We start from the raw sequence: 23,727 nt of genomic DNA on the forward strand, positions 1-23,727 counted from the left end.
CCACTTTTTTACCTCAAGTCACTCCCCAACAGAGAAAGGCACCGACCTTTCAACCGCAGCCTTTTCGCTCCTACAAAAATAAGAGAGCAAAGGGCTTGTCGTACCTGCCACGAGGCAGAGGAAGAGGGAAGAGACACCAACAGGCAGCTCCTTCCCAGGAACAGAAGCCCTCCCCGGCTCCTGCAAAAACCTCAGCATGACGCTGGGGCCTCTCAAGCGGACTCGGGGACAGTGGGGGGCCGTCTCAAAAATTACAGCGCGCAGTGGGCTCACTCGCAGGTAGACCCCTGGATCCTGCAGATAATATCTCAGGGGTACAGGTTGGAATTAGAGACGGATCCTCCTCATCGTTTCCTGAAGTCTGCCTTACCAACCGTCTCTTCCGAAAGGGAGAGGGTGTTGGAAGCCATTCACAAGCTGTACGCTCAGCAGGTGATAGTCAAAGTACCCCTATTACAACAAGGAAAGGGGTATTATTCCACTCTATTTGTGGTACCGAAGCCGGATGGCTCGGTAAGGCCTATTCTAAATCTGAAGTCCTTGAACCTCTACATAAAAAAGTTCAAGTTCAAGATGGAGTCACTCAGAGCAGTGATAGCGAACCTGGAAGAAGGGGACTTTATGGTATCCTTGGACATCAAGGATGCGTATCTACACGTTCCGATTCACCCCGCACACCAGGGGTACCTCAGGTTCATTGTTCAAAACTGTCACTATCAGTTTCAGACGCTGCCGTTCGGATTGTCCACGGCGCCTCGGGTCTTTACCAAGGTAATGGCCGAGATGATGATTCTTCTTCGAAGAAAAGGCGTATTAGTTATCCCATACTTGGACGATCTCCTAATAAGGGCAAGGTCCAGAGAACAGCTGGAGACAGCTTTAGCACTATCTCAAGAGGTGCTAAGACAACACGGGTGGATTCTGAATATTCCAAAATCCCATTTAATCCCGACAACTCGTCTGCTGTTCCTAGGAATGATTCTGGACACGGTTCAGAAAAAGGTTTTCCTTCCAGAGGAAAAAGCCAAGGAGTTATCCGATCTGGTCAGGAACCTCCTAAAACCAGGAAAAGTGTCAGTACATCAATGCACAAGAGTCCTGGGAAAAATGGTGGCTTCTTACGAAGCAATTCCATTCGGCAGATTCCATGCAAGAATATTCCAAAGGGATCTGTTGGACAAATGGTCAGGGTCGCATCTGCAGATGCACCTGCGAATAACCCTGTCACCAAAGACAAGGGTGTCACTTCTGTGGTGGTTGCAGAAGGCTCACCTATTAGAAGGCCGCAGATTCGGCATTCAGGATTGGATCCTGGTGACCACGGACGCCAGCCTGAGAGGCTGGGGAGCAGTCACACAAGGAAGAAACTTCCAGGGAGTATGGACGAGTCTGGAAAAGTCTCTTCACATAAACATTCTGGAACTAAGAGCAATCTACAATGCTCTAAGCCAGGCGGAACTTCTCCTGCAAGGAAAGCCGGTGTTGATTCAGTCGGACAACATCACGGCGGTCGCCCATGTAAACAGGCAGGGCGGCACAAGAAGCAGGAGTGCAATGGCAGAAGCTGCCAAGATTCTTCGCTGGGCGGAGAATCACGTGATAGCACTGTCAGCAGTGTTCATCCCGGGCGTGGACAACTGGGAAGCAGACTTCCTCAGCAGACACGATCTTCATCCGGGAGAGTGGGGTCTACATCCAGAAGTCTTCAACATGTTAATAGACCGTTGGGAAAGACCAATTGTAGACATGATGGCGTCTCGCCTCAACAAGAAACTGGACAAATATTGCGCCAGGTCAAGAGATCCACAGGCAATAGCTGTGGACGCACTGGTAACTCCTTGGGTGTACCAGTCAGTGTATGTGTTTCCTCCTCTGCCGCTCATACCAAAGGTATTGAAGATCATACGGCAAAGAAGAGTAAGAACAATACTAGTGGTTCCGGATTGGCCGAGAAGGACTTGGTATCCGGAACTTCAAGAGATGCTCACGGACGAACCGTGGCCTCTACCTCTGAGAAGGGACCTGCTACAGCAGGGTCCCTGTCTTTTTCAAGACTTACCGCGGCTGCGTTTGACGGCATGGCGGTTGAACGCCAGATCCTAAAAGGGAAAGGCATTCCAGAAGAAGTCATTCCTACCTTGATTAAGGCACGGAAGGAAGTCACCGTGAAACATTATCACCGCATTTGGCGAAAATATGTAGCGTGGTGCGAGGATCGGAGGGTTCCGACGGAGGAATTCCAACTGGGTCGTTTCCTACATTTCCTGCAATCAGGATTATCTATGGGTCTCAAATTGGGATCCATTAAGGTTCAAATTTCGGCCCTGTCAATATTCTTCCAAAAAGAATTGGCCTCTGTCCCTGAGGTCCAGACTTTTGTCAAGGGAGTACTGCATATACAGCCTCCTGTGGTGCCTCCGGTGGCACCGTGGGATCTAAATGTAGTTTTAGATTTCCTCAAATCCCATTGGTTTGAACCATTGAAAAAGGTGGATTTGAAATATCTCACATTGAAAGTGACTATGTTACTAGCCCTGGCCTCTGCCAGGAGAGTATCTGAATTGGCGGCTTTATCTTATAAAAGTCCTTATCTAATCTTCCATTCGGATAGGGCAGAACTGCGGACTCGTCCGCATTTTCTCCCTAAAGTGGTATCAGCATTTCATCTGAACCAACCTATTGTGGTGCCTGCGGCCACTAGCGACTTGGAGGACTCCAAGTTGTTGGACGTTGTCAGAGCCTTAAAAATATACATTGCAAGGACGGCTGGAGTCAGAAAATCTGACTCGCTGTTTATATTGTATGCACCCAACAAGTTGGGCGCACCTGCTTCTAAGCAGTCGATTGCTCGTTGGATTTGTAACACAATTCAACTTGCACATTCTGTGGCAGGCCTGCCACAGCCTAAAACTGTAAAAGCCCACTCCACAAGGACGGTGGGCTCATCTTGGGCGGCTGCCCGAGGGGTCTCGGCATTACAACTCTGCCGAGCAGCTACGTGGTCGGGGGAGAACACGTTTGTAAAATTTTACAAATTTGATACCCTGGCAAAGGAGGACCTGGAGTTCTCTCATTCGGTGCTGCAGAGTCATCCGCACTCTCCCGCCCGTTTGGGAGCTTTGGTATAATCCCCATGGTCCTTTCAGGAACCCCAGCATCCACTTAGGACGATAGAGAAAATAAGAATTTACTTACCGATAATTCTATTTCTCGGAGTCCGTAGTGGATGCTGGGCGCCCATCCCAAGTGCGGATTATCTGCAATACTTGTACATAGTTATTGTTAACTAATTCGGGTTATTGTTAAGGAGCCATCTTTAAGAGGCCCTTTCTGTTGTCATACTGTTAACTGGGTTTAGATCACAAGTTGTACGGTGTGATTGGTGTGGCTGGTATGAGTCTTACCCGGGATTCAAAATGCCTCCCTTATTGTGTATGCTCGTCCGGGCACAGTACCTAACTGGAGTCTGGAGGAGGGTCATAGGGGGAGGAGCCAGTGCACACCACCTGACCTAGTAAAGCTTTACTTTTTTGTGCCCTGTCTCCTGCGGAGCCGCTATTCCCCATGGTCCTTTCAGGAACCCCAGCATCCACTACGGACTCCGAGAAATAGAATTATCGGTAAGTAAATTCTTATTATATATATATATATATATACACTAAGCAATGTACCCGGCACTCCACCTTGAAAAAAGCTGGTTCTGGTGCCCTCATAAATAAGACATGTACAATCAAGGATGCGGCACTCACGAACCCTTTGTAAGAATCACAGACACCGGTTGAGGTATATTCAACGTTTCAATCCTTAAAGGATTGAAACGTTGAATATACCTCAACCGGTGTCTGTGATTCTTACAAAGGGTTCGTGAGTGCCGCATCCTTGATTGTATATATATATATATATATGTTTGTGTATGTGTGTATGAAATTTGACTTTATACCTGGCATGTAGTGTGAAAAGCAGCTCAGAGGAGTGACGTGAGACTTCTGGGAGGTTGCGATGTCACATGTGCCACATTATCCTATAACATAAGTACAACTTGTGTTCCACATATGGAGAGAGAAATGGCTTTCTAGGTGAGAGGGACATTGTTATCTGATGATATTATGTGTTTGCCCATCAGGTACCACTCTGAGATCCATCAATGATTTCCTGTTTTACAGTCAGGTGGACAATATCAATCTGTTCAAGGTAATATCACTGCGAGGGTAGATGCGTGAACGGGGTTTTTCAGGAGGACCCTTCCTATTTAAACTGACACGTGGTATTGTTCTGCCTCCCAGCTGCTTCATTTTCTGTCTACAGTGAATACATTTTATACTTGCCACTAGTTTCTGTAACTTGCTCTGTAACATTAATATTTAGTATTATTTCTCTATCGTCCTAGTGGATGCTGGGGTTCCTGAAAGGACCATGGGGAATAGCGGCTCCGCAGGAGACAGGGCACAAAAAGTAAAGCTTTAGGATCAGGTGGTGTGCACTGGCTCCTCCCCCTATGACCCTCCTCCAAGCCTCAGTTAGATTTTTGTGCCCGGCCGAGAAGGGTGCAATCTAGGTGGCTCTCCTAAAGAGCTGCTTAGAAAAGTTTAGCTTAGGTTTTTTATTTTACAGTGAGTCCTGCTGGCAACAGGATCACTGCAACGAGGGACTTAGGGGAGAAGAAGTGAACTCACCTGCGTGCAGGATGGATTGGCTTCTTGGCTACTGGACATTAGCTCCAGAGGGACGATCACAGGTACAGCCTGGATGGTCACCGGAGCCTCGCCGCCGGCCCCCTTGCAGATGCTGAAACGAGAAGAGGTCCAGAATCGGCGGCAGAAGACTCCTCAGTCTTCTTAAGGTAGCGCACAGCACTGCAGCTGTGCGCCATTTTCCTCTCAGCACACTTCACACGGCAGTCACTGAGGGTGCAGGGCGCTGGGAGGGGGGCGCCCTGGGAGGCAAATGAAAACCTTTTTTGGCTAAAAATACCTCACATATAGCCTCCGGGGGCTATATGGAGATATTTAACCCCTGCCAGAATCCGTTAAGAGCGGGAGACGAGGCCGCCGAAAAAGGGGCGGGGCCTATCTCCTCAGCACACAGCGCCATTTTCCCTCACAGAAAGGCTGGAGGGAAGGCTCCCAGGCTCTCCCCTGCACTGCACTACAGAAACAGGGTTAAAACAGAGAGGGGGGGCACTAATTTGGCGTTAGAAATCTATAAAAAAGATGCTATAAGGGAAAACACTTATATAAGGTTGTCCCTATATAATTATAGCGTTTTTGGTGTGTGCTGGCAAACTCTCCCTCTGTCTCTCCAAAGGGCTAGTGGGTCCTGTCCTCTATCAGAGCATTCCCTGTGTGTGTGCTGTGTGTCGGTACGTGTGTGTCGACATGTATGAGGACGATGTTGGTGAGGAGGCGGAGCAATTGCCTGTAATGGTGATGTCACTCTCTAGGGAGTCGACACCAGAATGGATGGCTTATTTAGGGAATTACGTGATAATGTCAACACGAGCCAAGGTCGGTTGACGACATGAGACGGCCGACAAACAATTAGTACCGGTCCAGACGTCTCAAAAACACCGTCAGGGGTTTTAAAACGCCCGTTTACTTTAGTCGGTCGACACAGACACAGACAGGGACACTGAATCCAGTGTCGACGGTGAATAAACAAACGTATTCCTTATTAGGGCCACACGTTAAGGGCAATGAAGGAGGTGTTACATATTTCTGATACTACAAGTACCACAAAAGAGGGTATTATGTGGGATGTGAAAAAACTACCGTAGTTTTTCCTGAATCAGAAAAATTAAATGAAGTGTGTGATGATGCGTGGGTTCACCCCAATAGAAAATATGGGCGGTATACCCTTTCCCGCCAGAAGTTAGGGCGCGTTGGGAAACACCCCTTAGGGTGGATAAGGCGCTCACACGCTTATCAGAACAAGTGGCGGTACCGTCTATAGATAGGGCCGTCCTCAAGGAGCCAGCTGACAGGAGGCTGGAAAAATATCATAAAAAGTATATACACACATACTGGTGTTATACTGCGACCAGCGATCGCCTCAGCCTGGATGTGCAGAGCTGGGGTGGCTTGGTCAGATTCCCTGACTAAAAATATTGATACCCTTGACAGGGACAGTATTTTATTGACTATAGAGCATTTAAAGGATGTATTTCTATATATGCGAGATGCACAGAGGGATATTTGCATTCTGGCATCAAGAGTAAGTGCGATGTCCATATCTGCCAGAAGATGTTTATGGACACGACAGTGGTCAGGTGATGCAGATTCCAAACGGCACAAAGGTGTATTGCCGTATAAAGGAAGAGGAGTTATTTGGGGTCGGTCCATCGGACCTGGTGGCCACGGCAACTGCTGGAAAATCCACCGTTTTTACCCTAAGTCACATCTCTGCAGAAAAAGACACCGTCTTTTCAGCTTCAGTCCTTTCGTCCCTATAAGAGTCATATCTGCCCAGGGATAGAGGAAAGGGAAGAAGACTGCAGCAGGCAGCCCATTCCCAGGAACAGAAGCGTTCCACCGCTTCTGACAAGCTCTCAGCATGACGCTGAGACCGTATAGGACCCCTGGATCCTACAAGTAGTATTCCAGGGGTACAGTTTGGAATGTCGTGACATTTCCCCTGCGCAGGCTCCTGAAGGCTGCTTTACCAAGGTCTCCCTCCGACAAGGAGGCAGTATGGGAAAAAATTCACGAGCTGTATTCCCAGCAGGTGATAATTAAAATTACCCCTCCTACAACAAGAAAAGGGGTATTATTCCACACTATATTGTGGTACTGAAGCCAGAAGGCTAGGTGAGACCTATTCTAAATCTAAAAAAATTTGAACACTTACAAAGGTTCAAATCAAGATGGAGTCACTCAGAGCAGTGATAACGAACCGGGAAGAAGGGGACTATCTGGTGTCCCGAGACATCAGGGATGCTTACCTCCATGTCCCAAATTTGCCCTTATCACTAAGGGTACCTCAGGTTCGTGGTATAAAACTGTCACTATCAGTTTCAGACGCTGCCGTTTGGATTGTCTACGGCACCCCGGGTCTTTACCAAGGTAATGGCCGAAATGATGGTTCTTCTTCGAAGAAAAGGCGTCTTAATTATCCCTTACTTGGACGATCTCCTGATAAGGGCAAAGTCCAGGGAGCAGTTGGAGGTCGGAGTAGCACTATCTCGGATACTGTTACAACAGCAGGGGTGGATTCTAAAGATTCCAAAATCGCAGCTGATCCCGACAACAAGTCTCCTGTGCTTAGGGATGATTCTGGACACAGTCCAGAAAAAGGTGTTTCTCCCGGAAGAGAAAGCCAGGGAGTTATCCGAGCTAGTCAGGAACCTCCTAAAATCAGTGCATCATTGCACAAGGGCCATGGTAAAAAAAATGGTGAAAAAAAAATTCCAGTCGGCAGATTTCATGCAAGAACTTTTCAGTGGGATCTGCTGGACAAATGGTCCGGATCGCATCTTCAGATGCATCAGCGGATAACCCTATATCCAAGGACAAGGGTGTCTCTCCTGTGGTGGTTACAGAGTGCTCATCTTCTAGAGGGCCGCAGATTCGGCATTCAGTTTTGGATGTTGGTGACCACGGAGGCCAGCCCGAGAGGCTGGGGAGCAGTCACACAAGGAAAAAATTTCCAGGGAGTGTGATCAAGTCTGGAGATTTTTCTCCACATAAATATAGCTAAGGGTAAATTTATAATGCTCTAAGCTTAGCAAGACCTCTACTTCAAGGTCAGCCGGTATTGATCCAGTGGGATAGAACATCACGGCAGTCGCCCACGTAAATAGACAGGGCGGCACAAGAAGCAGGAGGGCAGTGGCAAAAACTGCAAGGACTTTTCGCTGGGCGGAAAATCATGTGATAGCACTGTCAGCAGTTTTTCATTCCGGGAATGGAAACTGGGAAGCAGACTTCCTCAGTAGGCACGTCCTCCACCCGGCAGAGTGGGAACTTCATGGGGAAGTTTTCCACATAATTGTAAACCGTTGGTAATTACCAAAGGTGGACATGATGGCGTCCCGTCTGAACAAAAAACGGGACAGGTATTGCGCCAGGTTAAGAGACCCTCAGGCAATAGCTGTGGACTTTTCTGGTAACACCGTGGGTGTACCAGTCGGTGTATGTGTTCCATCCTCTGCTTTTCATACCTAAGGTACTGAGAATTATAAGACGTAGAGGAGTAAGAACTATACTCATGGCTCCGGATTGGCCAAGAAGGACTTGGTACCCGGAACTTCAAGAGATGCTCACAGAGGACTTATGGCCTCTGCCGCTAAGAAGGGACTTGTTTCAGCAAGTACCTTGTCTGTTCCAAGACTTACCGCAGCTGCGTTTGACGGCATGGCGGTGGAACGCCGGATCCTAAGGGAAAAGGCATTCAGGAAGAGGTCATTCCTACCCTGGTCAAAGCCAGAAAGGAGGTGACCGCACAACATTATCACCACATGTGGCGAAAATATGTTGCGTGGTGTGAGGCCAGGAAGGCTCCACGAAGAAATCTCAACTCGGTCGATTCCTGCATTTCTTGCAAACAGGAGTGTCTATGGGCCTCAAATTGGGGTCCATTAAGGTTCAAATTTCGGCCCTGTCGATTTTTCTTCCAGAAAGAATTGGCTTCAGTTCCTGAAGTCCAGAAGTTTGTCAAGGGAGTATTGCATATACAACCCCCTTTTGTGCCTCCAGTGGCACTGTGGGATCTCAACGTAGTTCTGGGATTCCTCAAAACACATTGGTTTAAAACCAGTCAAATCTGTGGATTTGAAGCATCTCACATGAAAAGTGAACATGCTCTTGGACCTGGCCTGGACCAGGCGAGTGTCAAATTGGTGGGTTTTTTTTCTCAAAAAAGCCCATATCTGTTTGTCCATTCGGACAGGGCAGAGCTGCGGACTCGTCCCCAGTTCTCTCCCTAAGGTGGTGTCAGTGTTTAACCTGAACCAGCTTATTGTGGTGTCTTGCGCCTACTAGGGACTTGGAGGACTCCAAGTCGCTAGATGTGGTCAGGGCCCTGAAAATATAGGTTCCAGGACGGCTGAAGTCAGGAGAACTGACTTGCTGTTATCCTGTATGCACCCAACAAACTGGGTGCTCTTGCTTTTAAGCAGACTTTTGCTAGTTGGATGTGTAATACAATTCAGCTTGCACATTCTGTGGCAGGCCTGCCACAGCCAAAATATGTAAATGCCCATTCCACAAGGAAGGTGGGCTCATCTTGGGCGGCTGCCCGAGGGGTCTCGGCTTTACAACTTTGCCGAGCGGCTATTTAATCAGGGGCAAACACGTTTGTAAAATCCTACAAATTTGATACCCTGGCTAAGGAGGACCTGGAGTTCTCTCATTCGGTGCTGCAGAGTCATCCGCACTCTCCCGCCCGTTTGGGAGCTTTGGTATAATCCCCATGGTCCTTTCAGGAACCCCAGCATCCACTAGGACGATAGAGAAAATAAGAATTTACTTACCGATAATTCTATTTCTCGGAGTCCGTAGTGGATGCTGGGCGCCCATCCCAAGTGCGGATTATCTGCATTACTTGTACATAGTTACAAAAATCGGGTTATTATTGTTGTGAGCCATCTTTTCAGAGGCTCCGCTGTTATCATACTGTTAACTGGGTTCAGATCACAGGTTGTACAGTGTGATTGGTGTGGCTGGTATGAGTCTTACCCGGGATTCATAAATCCTTCCTTATTGTGTACGCTCGTCCGGGCACAGTACCTAACTGAGGCTTGGAGGAGGGTCATAGGGGGAGGAGCCAGTGCACACCACCTGATCCTAAAGCTTTACTTTTTGTGCCCTGTCTCCTGCGGAGCCGCTATTCCCCATGGTCCTTTCAGGAACCCCAGCATCCACTACGGACTCCGAGAAATAGAATTATCGGTAAGTAAATTCTTATTATTACGTATCACTACCATCTAAATACAGGTCTCTGGAACCGGCTATAGATACATTTGCTACGTCTGTGTTAAAATTCTTAATTGATTAAAAGAAATGCACATATATAATAGATAACCTTCTTCTCTAGAACCCTCCCTCCCCCCCAACTCTGTTCCCCATATGAATTTCTTGTGCATTACGCTGAGTGTTGCGCATCTGCAGAAACCGAGCAGTTACAGTAATGAGATCTTCATCCTTTGGTCTGGTACAGAATCTGCTCTCTGTTCAATCATTCTGTCAATGGCCAACGTGTAATAGCCAGGTTAGGTTGGTGAAAAATTGCCCTCCATTCTCCCAGTGGCAACACTAGTGGTGCTAGGGCCCTTATTCTGAGTTGATCGCTCACTGCCGTTTTTTTGCAGCGCAGCGATCAGGTTACTACTGCGCATGCGTATGCACACACATTGTACGGGTACAATCGGCATCGTTGCGGTGCAATGCTTCTAGCGACGAATCCATTCGCACAACCGATCGCAAGGAGATTGGCAGGAAGAGGGCGTTTATGGGTGTCAACTGACCGTTTTCTGGGAGTGGTAGGGAAAACGCAGGCGTGTCCAGGCGTTTGCAGGGCGGGTGTCTGAAGTCAATTCCGGGACCGGACAGGCTGAAGTGATCGCAGCGGCTGAGTAAGTTCTGAGCTGCTCAGAAACTGCACAAAACATTTTTCGTCCCGCTCGACTGCACATGCGATCGCACACTTGCAAAGTGAAAATACACTCCCCTATAGGCGGCGACTATATGATCGCTGCTCTGCAAAAAATAGCTAGCGAGCGATCACTCAGAATGAGGGCCAAGATCCCTAGTGTCAGAGAGCCCCCCACCTTATCCACCAGTGTCTATAGGTCCTTATTGTGGCACTTTTGTTGCCTCCCCAGTGGTAATAACCTTTTCTCTGACGTCCTAAGTGGATGCTGGGACTCCGTAAGGACCATGGGGAATAGCGGCTCCGCAGGAGACAGGGCACAAAAGTAAAGCTTTAGGATCAGGTGGTGTGCACTGGCTCCTCCCCCTATGACCCTCCTCCAAGCCTCAGTTAGATTTTTGTGCCCGAACGAGAAGGGTGCAGGCTAGGTGGCTCTCCTGAGCTGCTTAGAAGTAAAGTTTAAATAGGTTTTTTATTTTCAGTGAGACCTGCTGGCAACAGGCTCACTGCATCGAGGGACTAAGGGGAGAAGAAGCGAACTCACCTGCGTGCAGAGTGGATTGGGCTTCTTGGCTACTGGACATTAGCTCCAGAGGGACGATCACAGGTACAGCCTGGATGGGTCCCGGAGCCGCGCCGCCGGCCCCCTTACAGATGCTGAAGAGTGAAGAGGTCCAGAAATCGGCGGCAGAAGACGTTCCTGTCTTCATTAAGGTAGCGCACAGCACTGCAGCTGTGCGCCATTGCTCCCAGCACACTTCACACTGCGGTCACTGAGGGTGCAGGGCGCTGGGGGGGGGGCGCCCTGGGCAGCAATGTAAATACCTCCTATGGCAAAAAATACATCACATATAGCCCCTGGGCTATATGGATGTATTTAACCCCTGCCAGTTTTCCAGATAAAAGCGGGAGAAGAGCCCGCCGAGAAGGAGGCGGGGCCTATCTCCTCAGCACACGGCGCCATTTTCCCACACAGCTCCGCTGGTAGGAAGGCTCCCAGACTCTCCCCTGCACTGCACTACAGAAACAGGGTACAACAGAGAGGGGGGGCACTTATTTGGCTAAAAATATATATAAGCAGCTATAAGGGATAGACACTTATTATAAGGTTGTCCCTATACAGTTTATAGCGCTTTGGTGTGTGCTGGCAAACTCTCCCTCTGTCTCCCCAAAGGGCTAGTGGGGTCCTGTCCTCTATCAGAGCATTCCCTGTGTGTGTGCTGTGTGTCGGTACGTTTGTGTCGACATGTATGAGGAGAAAAATGATGTGGAGACGGAGCAGATTGTCTGTAATAGTGATGTCACCCCCTAGGGGGTCGACACCTGAGTGGATGTACTGTTGAAAATTACGTGACAGTGTCAGCTCTGTATAAAAGACAGTGGTTGACATGAAACAGACGGCTACTCAGCTTGTGCCTGTCCAAACGTCTCATAGGCCGTCAGGGGCTCTAAAGCGCCCGTTACCTCAGATGGCAGATACAGACGCCGACACGGATACTGACTCCTGTGTCGACGGTGAAGAGACAACCGTGATTTCCAATAGGGCCACACGTTACATGATTGAGGCAAGGGAAAATGTTTACACATTTCTGATAATATGAGTACCACCAAAAAGGGGTATTATGTTTGGTGAGGAAAAACTACCTGTAGTTTTCCTGAATCTGAGAAATAAAATGAGGTGTGTGATGATGCGTGGGTTTCCCCCCGATAACAATTGATAATTTCTAAAAAGTTATTGGCAGTATACCTTTTCCCGCCAGAGGTTAGGGTGCGTTGGGAAACACCCCCTAGGGGGGATAAGGCGCTCACACGCTTGTAAGAACAAGGGCTCTACCCTCTCCTGAGATGGCCGCCCTTAAGGATCCTGCTGATAGAAAGCAGGAGGGTATCCTAAAATGTATTTACACACATACTGGTGTTATACTGCGACCAGCAATCGCCTCAGCCAGGATGTGCAGTGCTGGGTTGGCGTGGTCGGATTCCCTGACTGGAAATATTGATATCCTAGATAAGGACAGTATATTATTGCCTATAGAGCATTTAAAATATATGCGAGATGCACAGCGGAATATTGCCGACTGGCATCAAGTATAAGTGCGTTGTCCAATTCTACCAGTAAAGTGGTCAGGTGAGGCGGATTCCAAACGGCATTTGGAAGTATTGTCTTAAAAAAGGGGACATTTGGGGTCGGTCTTTCAGACCTGGTGGCCACGGCAACAGCTGGGATATCCACGTTTGTACCCCAGGTCGCCTCTCAAAATAAGACGCAGTATTATCAGGCGCAGTCCTTTGTTGGCAAGCGGACAAAAGGTTCCTCTTTTCTGCTCGTGACAGAGGGAGAGGAAAAAGGCTACAGAGAGGAGCCAGTTCCCAGGAACAGAAACCCTTTCCCGCCTCTGCCAAGCCCTCAGTATGATGCTAGGGCTTTACAAGCTCAGGCACGGTGGGGGCCCGTTCTCAATGAATTTCAGTGCGCAGTGGGCTCACTCGCAAGTAGACCCCTGGATCCTTCAGGTAATATTTCAGGGGTACAAATTGGAATTCGAGACGTCTCCCCCTCGCCGTTTCCAAAAGTCGGTTTTACCGACGTCTCCCTCTGACAGGGAGGCAGTTTTGGAAGCCATTCACAAGCTGTATTCCCAGCAGGTGATAATCAAGGTACCCCTCCTGCAAAAGGAAACGGGGTATTATTCCACACTATTGTGGTAGCGAAGCCAGACGGCTCGGTGAGACCGATTCTAAATCTAAAATCTTTGAATACAGAGGTTCAAATTCAAGATTGAGTCACTCAGAGCAGTGATTGCGAACCTGGAAGAAGGGGACTACATGATGTCTCGGGACATCAAGGATGCTTACCTTCATGTCAAAAAATTTTACCCTTCTCACCAAGGGTACCTCAGGTTATGGTACAGAACTGTCACTATCAGTTCAGACGCTGCCGTAGGGATGGTCCACGGCACCCCGGGTCTTTACTAAAGTAAGGACCGAAATGATGATATTCCTTCGAAGGAAGGGAATTTTAGTTATTCTTTACTTGGACGATTCCCTGATAAGGGTAAGATCCAGGGAACAGTTGGAGGTCAGTGTAGCACTATCTCAGGTAGTGTTGCGGCAGCACGATTGGATTCTCAATATTCCAAAATCGCAGCTGGTTCCGACGACTTGTCTTCTGTTCCTAGGGATGATCCTGGACACAGTCCAGAAAGAAGGTGTTTGTCCCGGAGGAGAAAGCCAGGGAGTTATCCGAGCTAGTCAGGAACCTCCTAAAACCGAGCCAAGTCTCAGTGCATCAATGCACAAGGGTTCTGTGTAAAAATGGTGGCTTCCTACGAAGCAATCCCATTTGGCAGATTCCACGCAAGGACTTTCCAGTGGGACCTACTGGAAAAATGGTCCGGGTCGCATCTTCAGATGCATCAGCGGATAACCCTGTCACCAAGGACAGGGGTATCCCTCCTGTGGTGGTTGCAGAGTGCTCATCTTCTAGAGGGCCACAGATTCGGCATTCAGGACTGGGTCCTGGTGACCACGGATGCCAGCCTGCGAGGCTGGGGAGCAGTCACACAGGGAAGGAATATCCAGGGCTTATGGTCAAGCCTGGAGACATCACTTCACATAAATATCTGAAGCTAAGGGCCATTTACAATGCTCTAAGCTTAGCAAGACCTCTGCTTCAAGGTCAGCCGGTGTTGATCCAGTCGGACAACATTACGGCAGTCACCCGCGTAAACAGACAGGGTGCCACAAGAAGCAGGAGGGCAATGGCAGAAGCTGCAAGGATTCTTCGCTGGGCGGAAAACCATGTGATAGCACTGTCAACAGTATTCATTCCGGGAGTGGACAACTGGGAAGCAGATTTCCTCAGCACGACCTCCACCCGGGAGAGTGGGAACTTCACCCAGAAGTCCTCCACATGATTATAAACTGTTGGGAAAAACTCGACAGGTATTGCGCCAGGTCAAGGGACCCTCAGTCAATAGCTGTAAAGGCTCTGGTAACACCGTGGGTGTACCAATCAGTGTATGGGTTCCCTCCTCTGCCTCTCATACCCAAGGTACTGAGATTGATAAGATGGAGAGGAGTAAGCACTATATTCGTGGCTCCGGATTGGCCAAGAAGGACTTGGTAACCGGAACTTCAAGAGATGCTCACGGAGGATCCGTAGCCTCTACCTCTAAGAAGGGACCTGCTCCAGCAAGGACCCTGTCTGTTCCAAGACTTACCGCGGCTGCGTTTGACGGCATGGCGGTTGAACGCCGGATCCTGAAGGAAAAAGGCATTCAGGATGAAGTCATCCCTATCCTGATCAAAGCCAGGAAGGATGCAACCGCAAAACATTATCACCGCATTTGGCGAAAATATGTTGCGTGGTGCGAGGCCAGTAAGGCCCGACGGAGGAAATTCGACGATTCCTACATTTCCTGCAAACAGGAGTGTCTATGGACCTGAAATTGGGGTCCATTAAGGTTCAAATTTCGGCTCTGTCAATTTTCTTCCAAAAAGAACTAGCTTCAGTCCCTGAAGTTCAGACGTTTGTAAAAGGGGTACTGCATATACAGTCTCCTTTGGTGCCTTCAGTGGCACCTTGGGATCTCAATGTAGTTTTTGGGTCCCAAAAGTCACATTGGTTTGACCCACTTAAATCTATGGAGTTAAAATATCTCACAGGAAAAGTGGTCATGCTGTTGGCTCTGGCCTGGGCCAGGCGCGTGTCAGAATTGGCGGCTTTATCCTGTAAAAGCCCTTATCTGATTTTCCATTCGGACAGGGCGGAATTGAGGACTCGTCCTCAGTTTCTCCCTAAGGTGGTTTCAGCGTCCACCTGAACCAACCTATTGTGGTGCCTGCGGCTACTAGGGACTTGGAGGACTCCAAGTTGCTAGACGTTGTCAAGGCCGGAAAATATATGTTTCCAGGACGGCTGGAGTCAGAAAATCTGACTCGCTGTTCATCCTGTATGCACCCAACAAGCTGGGTGCTCCTGCTTCTAAGCAGACGATTGCTCGTTGGATTTGTAGTACAATTCAGCTTGCACACTCTGTGGCAGGCCTGCCACAGCCAAAATCTGTTAAAGCCCATTCCACAAGGAAAGTGGGCTCATCTTGGGCGGCTGCCCGAGGGGTCTCGGCTTTACAACTTTGCCGAGCAGCTACTTGGTCAGGGGCAAACACGTTTGCAAAATTCTACAAATTTGATACCCTGGCTGAGGAGGACCTGGAGTTCTCTCATTCGGTGCTGCAGAGTCATCCGCACTCTCCCGCCCGTTTGGGAGCTTTGGTATAATCCCCATGGTCCTTACGGAGTCCCAGCATCCACTTAGGACGTCAGAGAAAATAAGAATTTACTTACCGATAATTCTATTTCTCGTAGTCCGTAGTGGATGCTGGGCGCCCATCCCAAGTGCGGATTGTCTGCAATACTTGTATATAGTTATTGTTACAATAACATCGGGTTGTTTATTGTTGTGAGCCATCTTTCAGAGGCTCCTACGTTTTTATCATACTGTTAACTGGGTTCAGATCACAAGTTGTATGGTGTGATTGGTGTGGCTGGTATGAGTCTTACCCGGGATTCAAAATCCTTCCTTATTGTGTACGCTCGTCCGGGCACAGTATCCTAACTGAGGCTTGGAGTAGGGTCATAGGGGGAGGAGCCAGTGCACACCACCTGATCCTAAAGCTTTACTTTTGTGCCCTGTCTCCTGCGGAGCCGCTATTCCCCATGGTCCTTACGGAGTCCCAGCATCCACTACGGACTACGAGAAAATAAGATTTTACTTACCGATAAATCTATTTCTCATAGTCCGTAGTGGATGCTGGGACTCCGTAAGGACCATGGGGAATAGCGGCTCCGCAGGAGACAGGGCACAAAATAAAAGCTTAAGGATCAGGTGGTGTGCACTGGCTCCTCCCCCTATGACCCTCCTCCAAGCCTCAGTTAGGATACTGTGCCCGGACGAGCGTACATAATAAGGAAGGATATTGAATCCCGGGTAAGACTCATACCAGCCACACCAATCACACCGTACAACTTGTGATCTGAACCCAGTTAACAGTATGATAAACGCAAGGGAGCCTCTGAAAAGATGGCTCACAACAATAATAACCCGAATTTTTGTAACAATAACTATATACAAGTATTGCAGACAATCCGCACTAGGGATGGGCGCCCAGCATCCACTACGGACTATGAGAAATAGATTTATCGGTAAGTAAAATCTTATTTTCTCTGACGTCCTAGTGGATGCTGGGACTCCGTAAGGACCATGGGGATTATACCAAAGCTCCCAAACGGGCGGGAGAGTGCGGATGACTCTGCAGCACCGAATGAGAGAACTCCAGGTCCTCCTCAGCCAGGGTATCAAATTTGTAGAATTTAGCAAACGTGTTTGCCCCTGACCAAGTAGCTGCTCGGCAAAGTTGTAAAGCCGAGACCCCTCGGGCAGCCGCCCAAGATGAGCCCACTTTCCTTGTGGAATGGGCTTTTACTGATTTTGGCTGTGGCAATCCTGCCACAGAATGTGCAAGCTGAATTGTACTACAAATCCAACGAGCAATCGTCTGCTTAGAAGCAGGAGCACCCAGTTTGTTAGGTGCATACAGGATAAACAGCGAGTCAGACTTTCTGACTCCAGCCGTCCTGGAAACATATATTTCTTTTTCATCCACTAGGGGTCACTGGAGTACTCTTGGGATATGGACGGGCTTCCGTAGGAACAGCACTGAATATTTAAATTTAGTAACACTCCACCCCTCCATATCCCCGAGCACATCTCAGTGTTTTTTCTGTGCTGAACGTGGCAACACCTGAATAACTGAAGTCACGGTTTTTTGAAGAAACTTTTATTTTTTCTTTTTCTTTTTATTTTTTCTACTATTTGGACACATCCCTTTCCCCCTTCCAAAAGGCAGGGTCAGGGATAGTGCAGCTGCTGATAGCAGCACGGGCGTGTCGGGCCTCTCTGAAAGAGCTCCCTCACAGCCCACACATCCTCCTGCACAGGCTGGCCGGCGCTTGTTTAAGAAGCCCCGTCGGAGCCTCCGCACGTCTGCAGGAGTAAGGTATGTGAAACGGGGCGGTCAGCTCCCGCTGCCTCCCCGACGTGGGGGTACATAGTGCTTGGTGACGCCGCTGATCTCCCCTCTCAGGCGCCGCACGTTCGGCCACAGACCTCCGTGCAGGCACCGCGGCTCTCCCCTCTCAGGCGCCCGCACGTTCGGCCACAGACCTCCGTGCAGGCACCGCGGCTCTCCCCGCTCAGGCGCCCGCACGTTCGGCCACAGACCTCCGTGCAGGCACCTCTGATCGACTCTCACAGGCCGCCGGCCGCCGCAGCGCTAGCTTGATTAGCTGACGCTATTATACAGGAGCCCACCGCTGGGAAACACGAGGCACATAGCGCTCTACGATACCCGCTGGGGGCCCACACGCTGCGCTGCCGCTGTACTAAGTTAAAAGAGCAGGCAGCCATTGCAGGGGGGACAAATAATAATGAAGCAGAGAAATACTGCAGCAGCAGATAAGAGGCTGCAGGGATTGTTACAGTATAATCAGTGAATGTAACCAGCACTAGGATTATATGTATAAGTTAGCAGGGCAGCCATTTTTAACCATGCTTCCTGTGTCTTCCTGCTGTGATTCCAGAACGTTCCAGTACTACATCTCTACTCCACCGGAGGCGCAGGGGTGTTAGTGGGAATTTGGGATCACATTTCATAGTACTGGCCACGTGTACTGCACTGGGCCAGATATATATACAGAGACACCTTATTGCTATTTTACTGAGTCGTGCAGGTGTCTGTTTTTTGTGTATTGTATTGTCTGTCGCCATAATGAGTAAGGCACCAGCAAAAACTAAAAAGCATATTTGCAAAGTATGTGGCAGTGTGTTACCGGATGCATCTACCACATGTAAAGTATGTTTTGTGGATTCCGTTCAGAATACCATATCTGCTCCGGTTTTACAACCAATTTCCTCACCGGACCCTCCGTGGGGTATGTTAGTAAATGTACTGGAGAGATTTCAGACAGAAATGACCGCGGCTCGTCTGGAGCGAGAAACGTTAAGATCTGAGTCTAGGGTGAGACCGCCAGATCTACCGGAGGCGTCTCAGCCTTGCGTAAGGTCCAAATCCATTTTGGGCAAACGGGATAATTTTCATATGTCTTATGATTTTCCAGTGTCTGCTATGTTGCATTCTGACGATTCCATGCCAGACCTCACGGAACACGATGAGGGTGAGGAAGGCGAAGTGGAGTCAGATAACGAGGATGTTAACCGTTCCGGCATTGATGATCTCATCAGAGCGGTACGGCAGTCTCTAAGGTTTCCTGAAGCTGAGCAGCCTCTCACCAATGATCAGGTCGTATTTACTAAACGACGGAAGACGCCAGTAAGTTTTCCTGTGTCGGATTCTCTAAATCAGATGTTAGTAGAAACACGACAGAATCCAGATAAACGGTTTTCTATACCTCGCAGATTTAAGTCTAGTTATCCGTTTCCAGACTCGGTAACGTGTACATGGGAGAATCCACCAATAGTTGATTCTTCAGTGTCAAAGCTTACCAAGAAATTAACCATACCAGTGCCAGCAGCTACTACGCTTAAAGATCCTTCAGATCGCAAGATAGAAACTATGCTAAAAACCATGTATGTAGCAGCAGGTGTGATGCTAAGACCTGGATTGGTTGGCATTTGGGTAACTAAGGCGCTCATAATATGGCTTACAGAACTCAAATCTGCTTTACAGGACGAAAACCTGATAGTTCTGGTAAATCAAATGATTGAGGCTGTAGAGTATCTCTGTACAGCGTCTACTGACGTCTGTCAGCTCACTTCTCGTATTTCATCTTCGCTAGTTACGGCACGAAGAGCACTCTACCTGCGTACTTATCAAGCGGAGGCAGAGGTCAAACGAAGTATAGAGGCGTTGCCTTACGATGGCAAGAAGTTGTTTGGTCCAGAATTGGACGCATGGATTAAGGAGGCTACGGGAGGTAAGTCTGTTTTCTTACCATTGCCTCCACCTGCGCCAAGAAGAAGGTACGCTGGACCTTCGTTCAAATCCTTTAGACCTCAGCCCTTTCGAGGACGTGGCAGAGGATCAGCCACGCCTGCTAGACGTGGTCGAGGACGTGGTTTCCATCAAACCAACACAACTCGCCAAGACGCTAAGGTTACCGACAAGCCAGTGGCATGACGGGTTACCAGCCCATCTCGGTTCTCCAATTGTGGGAGCACGCCTTCAGACGTTCCATGGGGCGTGGTTCCACACATCCGCGGAGGGCTGGATTCGCAATTTAGTGTTAAAAGGTTACAAAATAGAGTTCGACTGTCTGCCGCCTCTGCGGTTTTTCAAGACAGGATTGCCTCTGTCGGACGACAAGAGGAGAGTTTTGCAAATTGCCATTCAGTCCTTACTGGATTCGGCAGTGTTGATTCCGGTCCCTGTACACCAACAGGGTCAGGGTTATTATTCAAGCCTGTTTGTGGTCCCGAAGCCGGATGGCTCAGTCAGACCAATATTGAACTTAAAGGGCCTCAATCAGTACGTAACTTACTACAGATTCAAAATGGAGTCTCTACGTTCGGTGATTGCGGGGTTAGAGACCAAGGAGTTTATGATTGCCTTAGACCTCAAGGATGCGTACTTACACATTCCAATTTGGCAGCCTCATCAGAAATTCTTACGGTTTGCAATACGCCAGAACCATTACCAGTTTCAGGCTCTGCCGTTTGGCCTGTCATCAGCGCCTCGGGTATTCACCAAAGTAATGTCTGTGATGATAGCTCACCTCAGATCCCTGGGAGTGACAATAGTTCCGTATTTAGACGATCTGCTCATCAAAGCTCCGTCTCAACAGATACTTACCCAACATGCGCTGCTAACATACAATGTACTGGTTCACCACGGTTGGATTGTAAATTTCAAGAAATCACATCTAATTCCGTCTCAACGCCTTCAGTTCCTAGGTATGATTCTCGATACGGTCAATCAAAGGATTTACCTACCACAACAGAAAGTACAAATGCTACGCCATCTAGTACAATTAGTGCTCAAGCCACGCACAGTGTCGGTACACTTGTGCATTCGCCTGTTAGGCACAATGGTGGCAGCGTTCGAGGCGCTTCAGTTCGGAAGATTTCACTCTCGTCCATTTCAGCTGAACGTGCTTGCCCAGTGGTCGGGCTCGCATCTGCAGATTTACCACAGGGTGAGGTTGTCACCAATAGCAAGAGTATCTCTGCTATGGTGGCTCAAGGAACACAATTTAACCGCAGGAAGACGGTTCGGAGTTTGCAATTGGATAATTCTAACTACGGACGCCAGTCTCAGAGGTTGGGGAGCGGTAATTCAAAATTGTCAGCTCCAGGGTCTCTGGGCGGATCACGAGAAATTGCTGTCTATAAATGTTCTAGAACTCCGCGCAATTTTCAATGCGCTACGACAAGCAGTGCACATGATTCGCTCTCAGCCTGTCCAAGTGCAGTCGGACAATGCGACAGCGGTCGCATACATCAACAAACAAGGAGGAACGAGAAGCCGCATGGCAATGCGGGAAGTAGCTCGAATCCTCAATTGGGCGGAATGCCACCAGGTGATATTGTCGGCCGTGTTCATTCCGGGAGTGGACAACTGGGAAGCGGATTATCTCAGTCGTCGGGATTTTCACCCAGGCGAATGGTCATTAAATCCAGAAGTGTTTCACATGTTGGTTCAGCGATGGGGTTATCCTCAGGTGGACCTGATGGCATCTCGACACAATCATCAAGCGCCCCAGTATGTGTCCAGAACAAGAGATCCAAAGGCAGTCGCGGTGGATGCTCTCACTGTCGCGTGGCCGTACAGTCTTGTGTATCTGTTTCCACCGTTTCCGCTGCTCCCTCTGGTGCTAAAACGGATCAAAAGAGAGTCGCTCACAGTCATACTAGTGGCGCCTCATTGGCCTCGGAGAGCTTGGTTCTCGGATCTTCGAGGATTACTCGCAGACGATCCGTGGCCGCTCCCAATACGTCCAGACCTGTTACAACAGGGTCCGTTTCTTTACCCCGATTTAGCGCGGCTGCGTTTGACGGGGTGGCTGTTGAGACCGCCCTCTTAAGAAGAGAGGGCATTCCAGATTCAGTTATACCAACCATGTTACGAGCTAGGAAGCCGGTTACGGCAGCTCATTATTACAGAATATGGCGTGCATATATAGGTTGGTGTGAAGCTCGGCAATTTCCGACATCAGCTTTCAAAGTATGCCGCCTGTTGTTGTTTCTACAAACAGGGTTAGATGGAGGATTGCGTTTATCTACACTAAAGGTGCAGGTATCTGCTTTGTCAATTTACTTTCAAAGACGATTGGCTCTATTGCCGTCTATTCGCACTTTTCTCCAAGGTGTACTCAGGGTACAGCCTCCATTCATTCCACCTACAGCGCCATGGGACTTGAATCTGGTTTTGGAGTTCTTACAGTCTTCATATTTTGAACCCTTACAACAAGTGGATATAAAGTTTCTCACTTGGAAAACAATTTTTCTCTTAGCCTTAGCTTCGGCAAGGCGTGTTTCGGATTTGGGTGCCTTGTCATGCAAGCCACCGTATTTGGTGTTTCATGATGACAGAGCGGAACTTCGGACGAATCCCGCCTTCTTACCAAAGGTAGTGTCATCTTTTCACATCAATCAACCAATAGTAGTTCCTGTGTTGACAGCACATTCTGGAACTCTGGATGTGGTTCGCGCATTACGCGTTTATGTATCCCGAACGTCTTCAGTTCGTAAGACGGATACGTTATTTGTTCTTTATGATGCTGCCAAGATTGGTTGGCCAGCATCTAAACAAACTTTATCCAGATGGATAAAACTGACCATACGTCAGGCTTACCTTCATGCTAGGTTACAACCGCCTACGTCAGTAACCGCTCATTCCACACGTTCTGTGGGAACTTCATGGGCAGCTGGTCGTGGGGCTTCTGCGACGCAGCTTTGCCGGGCGGCTACATGGTCTTCAGTGCACACGTTTGTGCGCTTTTACAAGTTTGATACTTTTGCGGCATCAGCATCTAGCTTTGGCCGCCTAGTGTTACAAGTGCCAAACAGCTCTCCCGCCCACGGGGGAAGCTTTGGTACGTCCCAAGAGTACTCCAGTGACCCCTAGTGGATGAAAAAGAAAATAGGATTTTGGTACTTACCAGGTAAATCCTTTTCTTTGAATCCATAGGGGGCACTGGACGCCCACCCAGAGCAGTTTTACCTACTTGTGGTTAGTTCTGAGGATCTTATGGTAACACACTTTCACCGACTGGTTCAAGTTACAAGTGCTGGTTAGGGTGTCAACTGTTTAGTTGTCAGTAACGTTATGTGTTAACAACGTTAGTGTCAGTTATGTTATATGTAATACTCCATTATCAACCTCTCTTAATTCCTGTTCGGCTCAGTAAAAAACACTGAGATGTGCTCGGGGATATGGAGGGGTGGAGTGTTACTAAATTTAAATATTCAGTGCTGTTCCTACAGAAGCCCGTCCATATCCCAAGAGTACTCCAGTGCCCCCTATGGATTCAAAGAAAAGGATTTACCTGGTAAGTACCAAAATCCTATTTTTCAAGGCCCTGACAACGTCAAGCAACTTAGAGTCCTCTAAGTCCCTGGTAGCCGCAGGTACCACAATAGGTTGGTTCATGTGAAATGCAGAAACCACCTTAGGCAGAAATTGAGGACGAGTCCTCAATTCCGCCCTGTCAGAATGAAAAATTAAGTAAGGGCTTTTATATGATAAAGCCGCCAATTCTGACACACGCCTGGCTGAAGCCAAGGCTAACAGCATCGACACCTTCCATGTGAGATATTTTAAGTCCACAGTGGAAAGTGGTTCAAACCAATGTGACTTTAGAAAACTCAACACCACATTGAGATCCCAAGGTGCCACTGGAGGCACAAAAGGAGGCTGTATGTGCAGCACCCCTTTTACAAATGTCTGAACTTCAGGTACTGAAGCCAGTTCTTTTTGGAAGAAAATCGACAGGGCCGAAATTTGAACCTTAATGGACCCTAATTTTAGGCCCATAGACAGTCCTGTTTGCAGGAAATGAAGGAAACGACCCAGTTGAAATTCCTCTGTAGGGGCCCTCTTGGCCTCACACCACGCAACATAT

General features: G+C 48.6%; 1 protein-coding gene across 5 annotated transcripts in view; it reads left to right on the plus strand.

Moving 5' to 3' along the window:
• DDX11 (DEAD/H-box helicase 11) overlaps positions 1 to 23,727 on the plus strand; it is a 198,899-nt gene that overhangs the window by 143,868 nt on the left and 31,304 nt on the right. For all 5 annotated transcript variants that reach the window (XM_063929195.1, XM_063929198.1, XM_063929197.1 and 2 more), the window contains one exon: positions 4,124 to 4,191. In XM_063929195.1, the coding sequence (XP_063785265.1) occupies positions 4,124 to 4,191 (68 nt within the window). The remainder of the gene's footprint in view (positions 1 to 4,123; positions 4,192 to 23,727) is intronic.

The sequence above is a fragment of the Pseudophryne corroboree genome, chromosome 6 (genome assembly GCF_028390025.1).
Source record: "Pseudophryne corroboree isolate aPseCor3 chromosome 6, aPseCor3.hap2, whole genome shotgun sequence".
Classification (NCBI taxonomy): Eukaryota; Metazoa; Chordata; class Amphibia; order Anura; family Myobatrachidae; genus Pseudophryne; species Pseudophryne corroboree.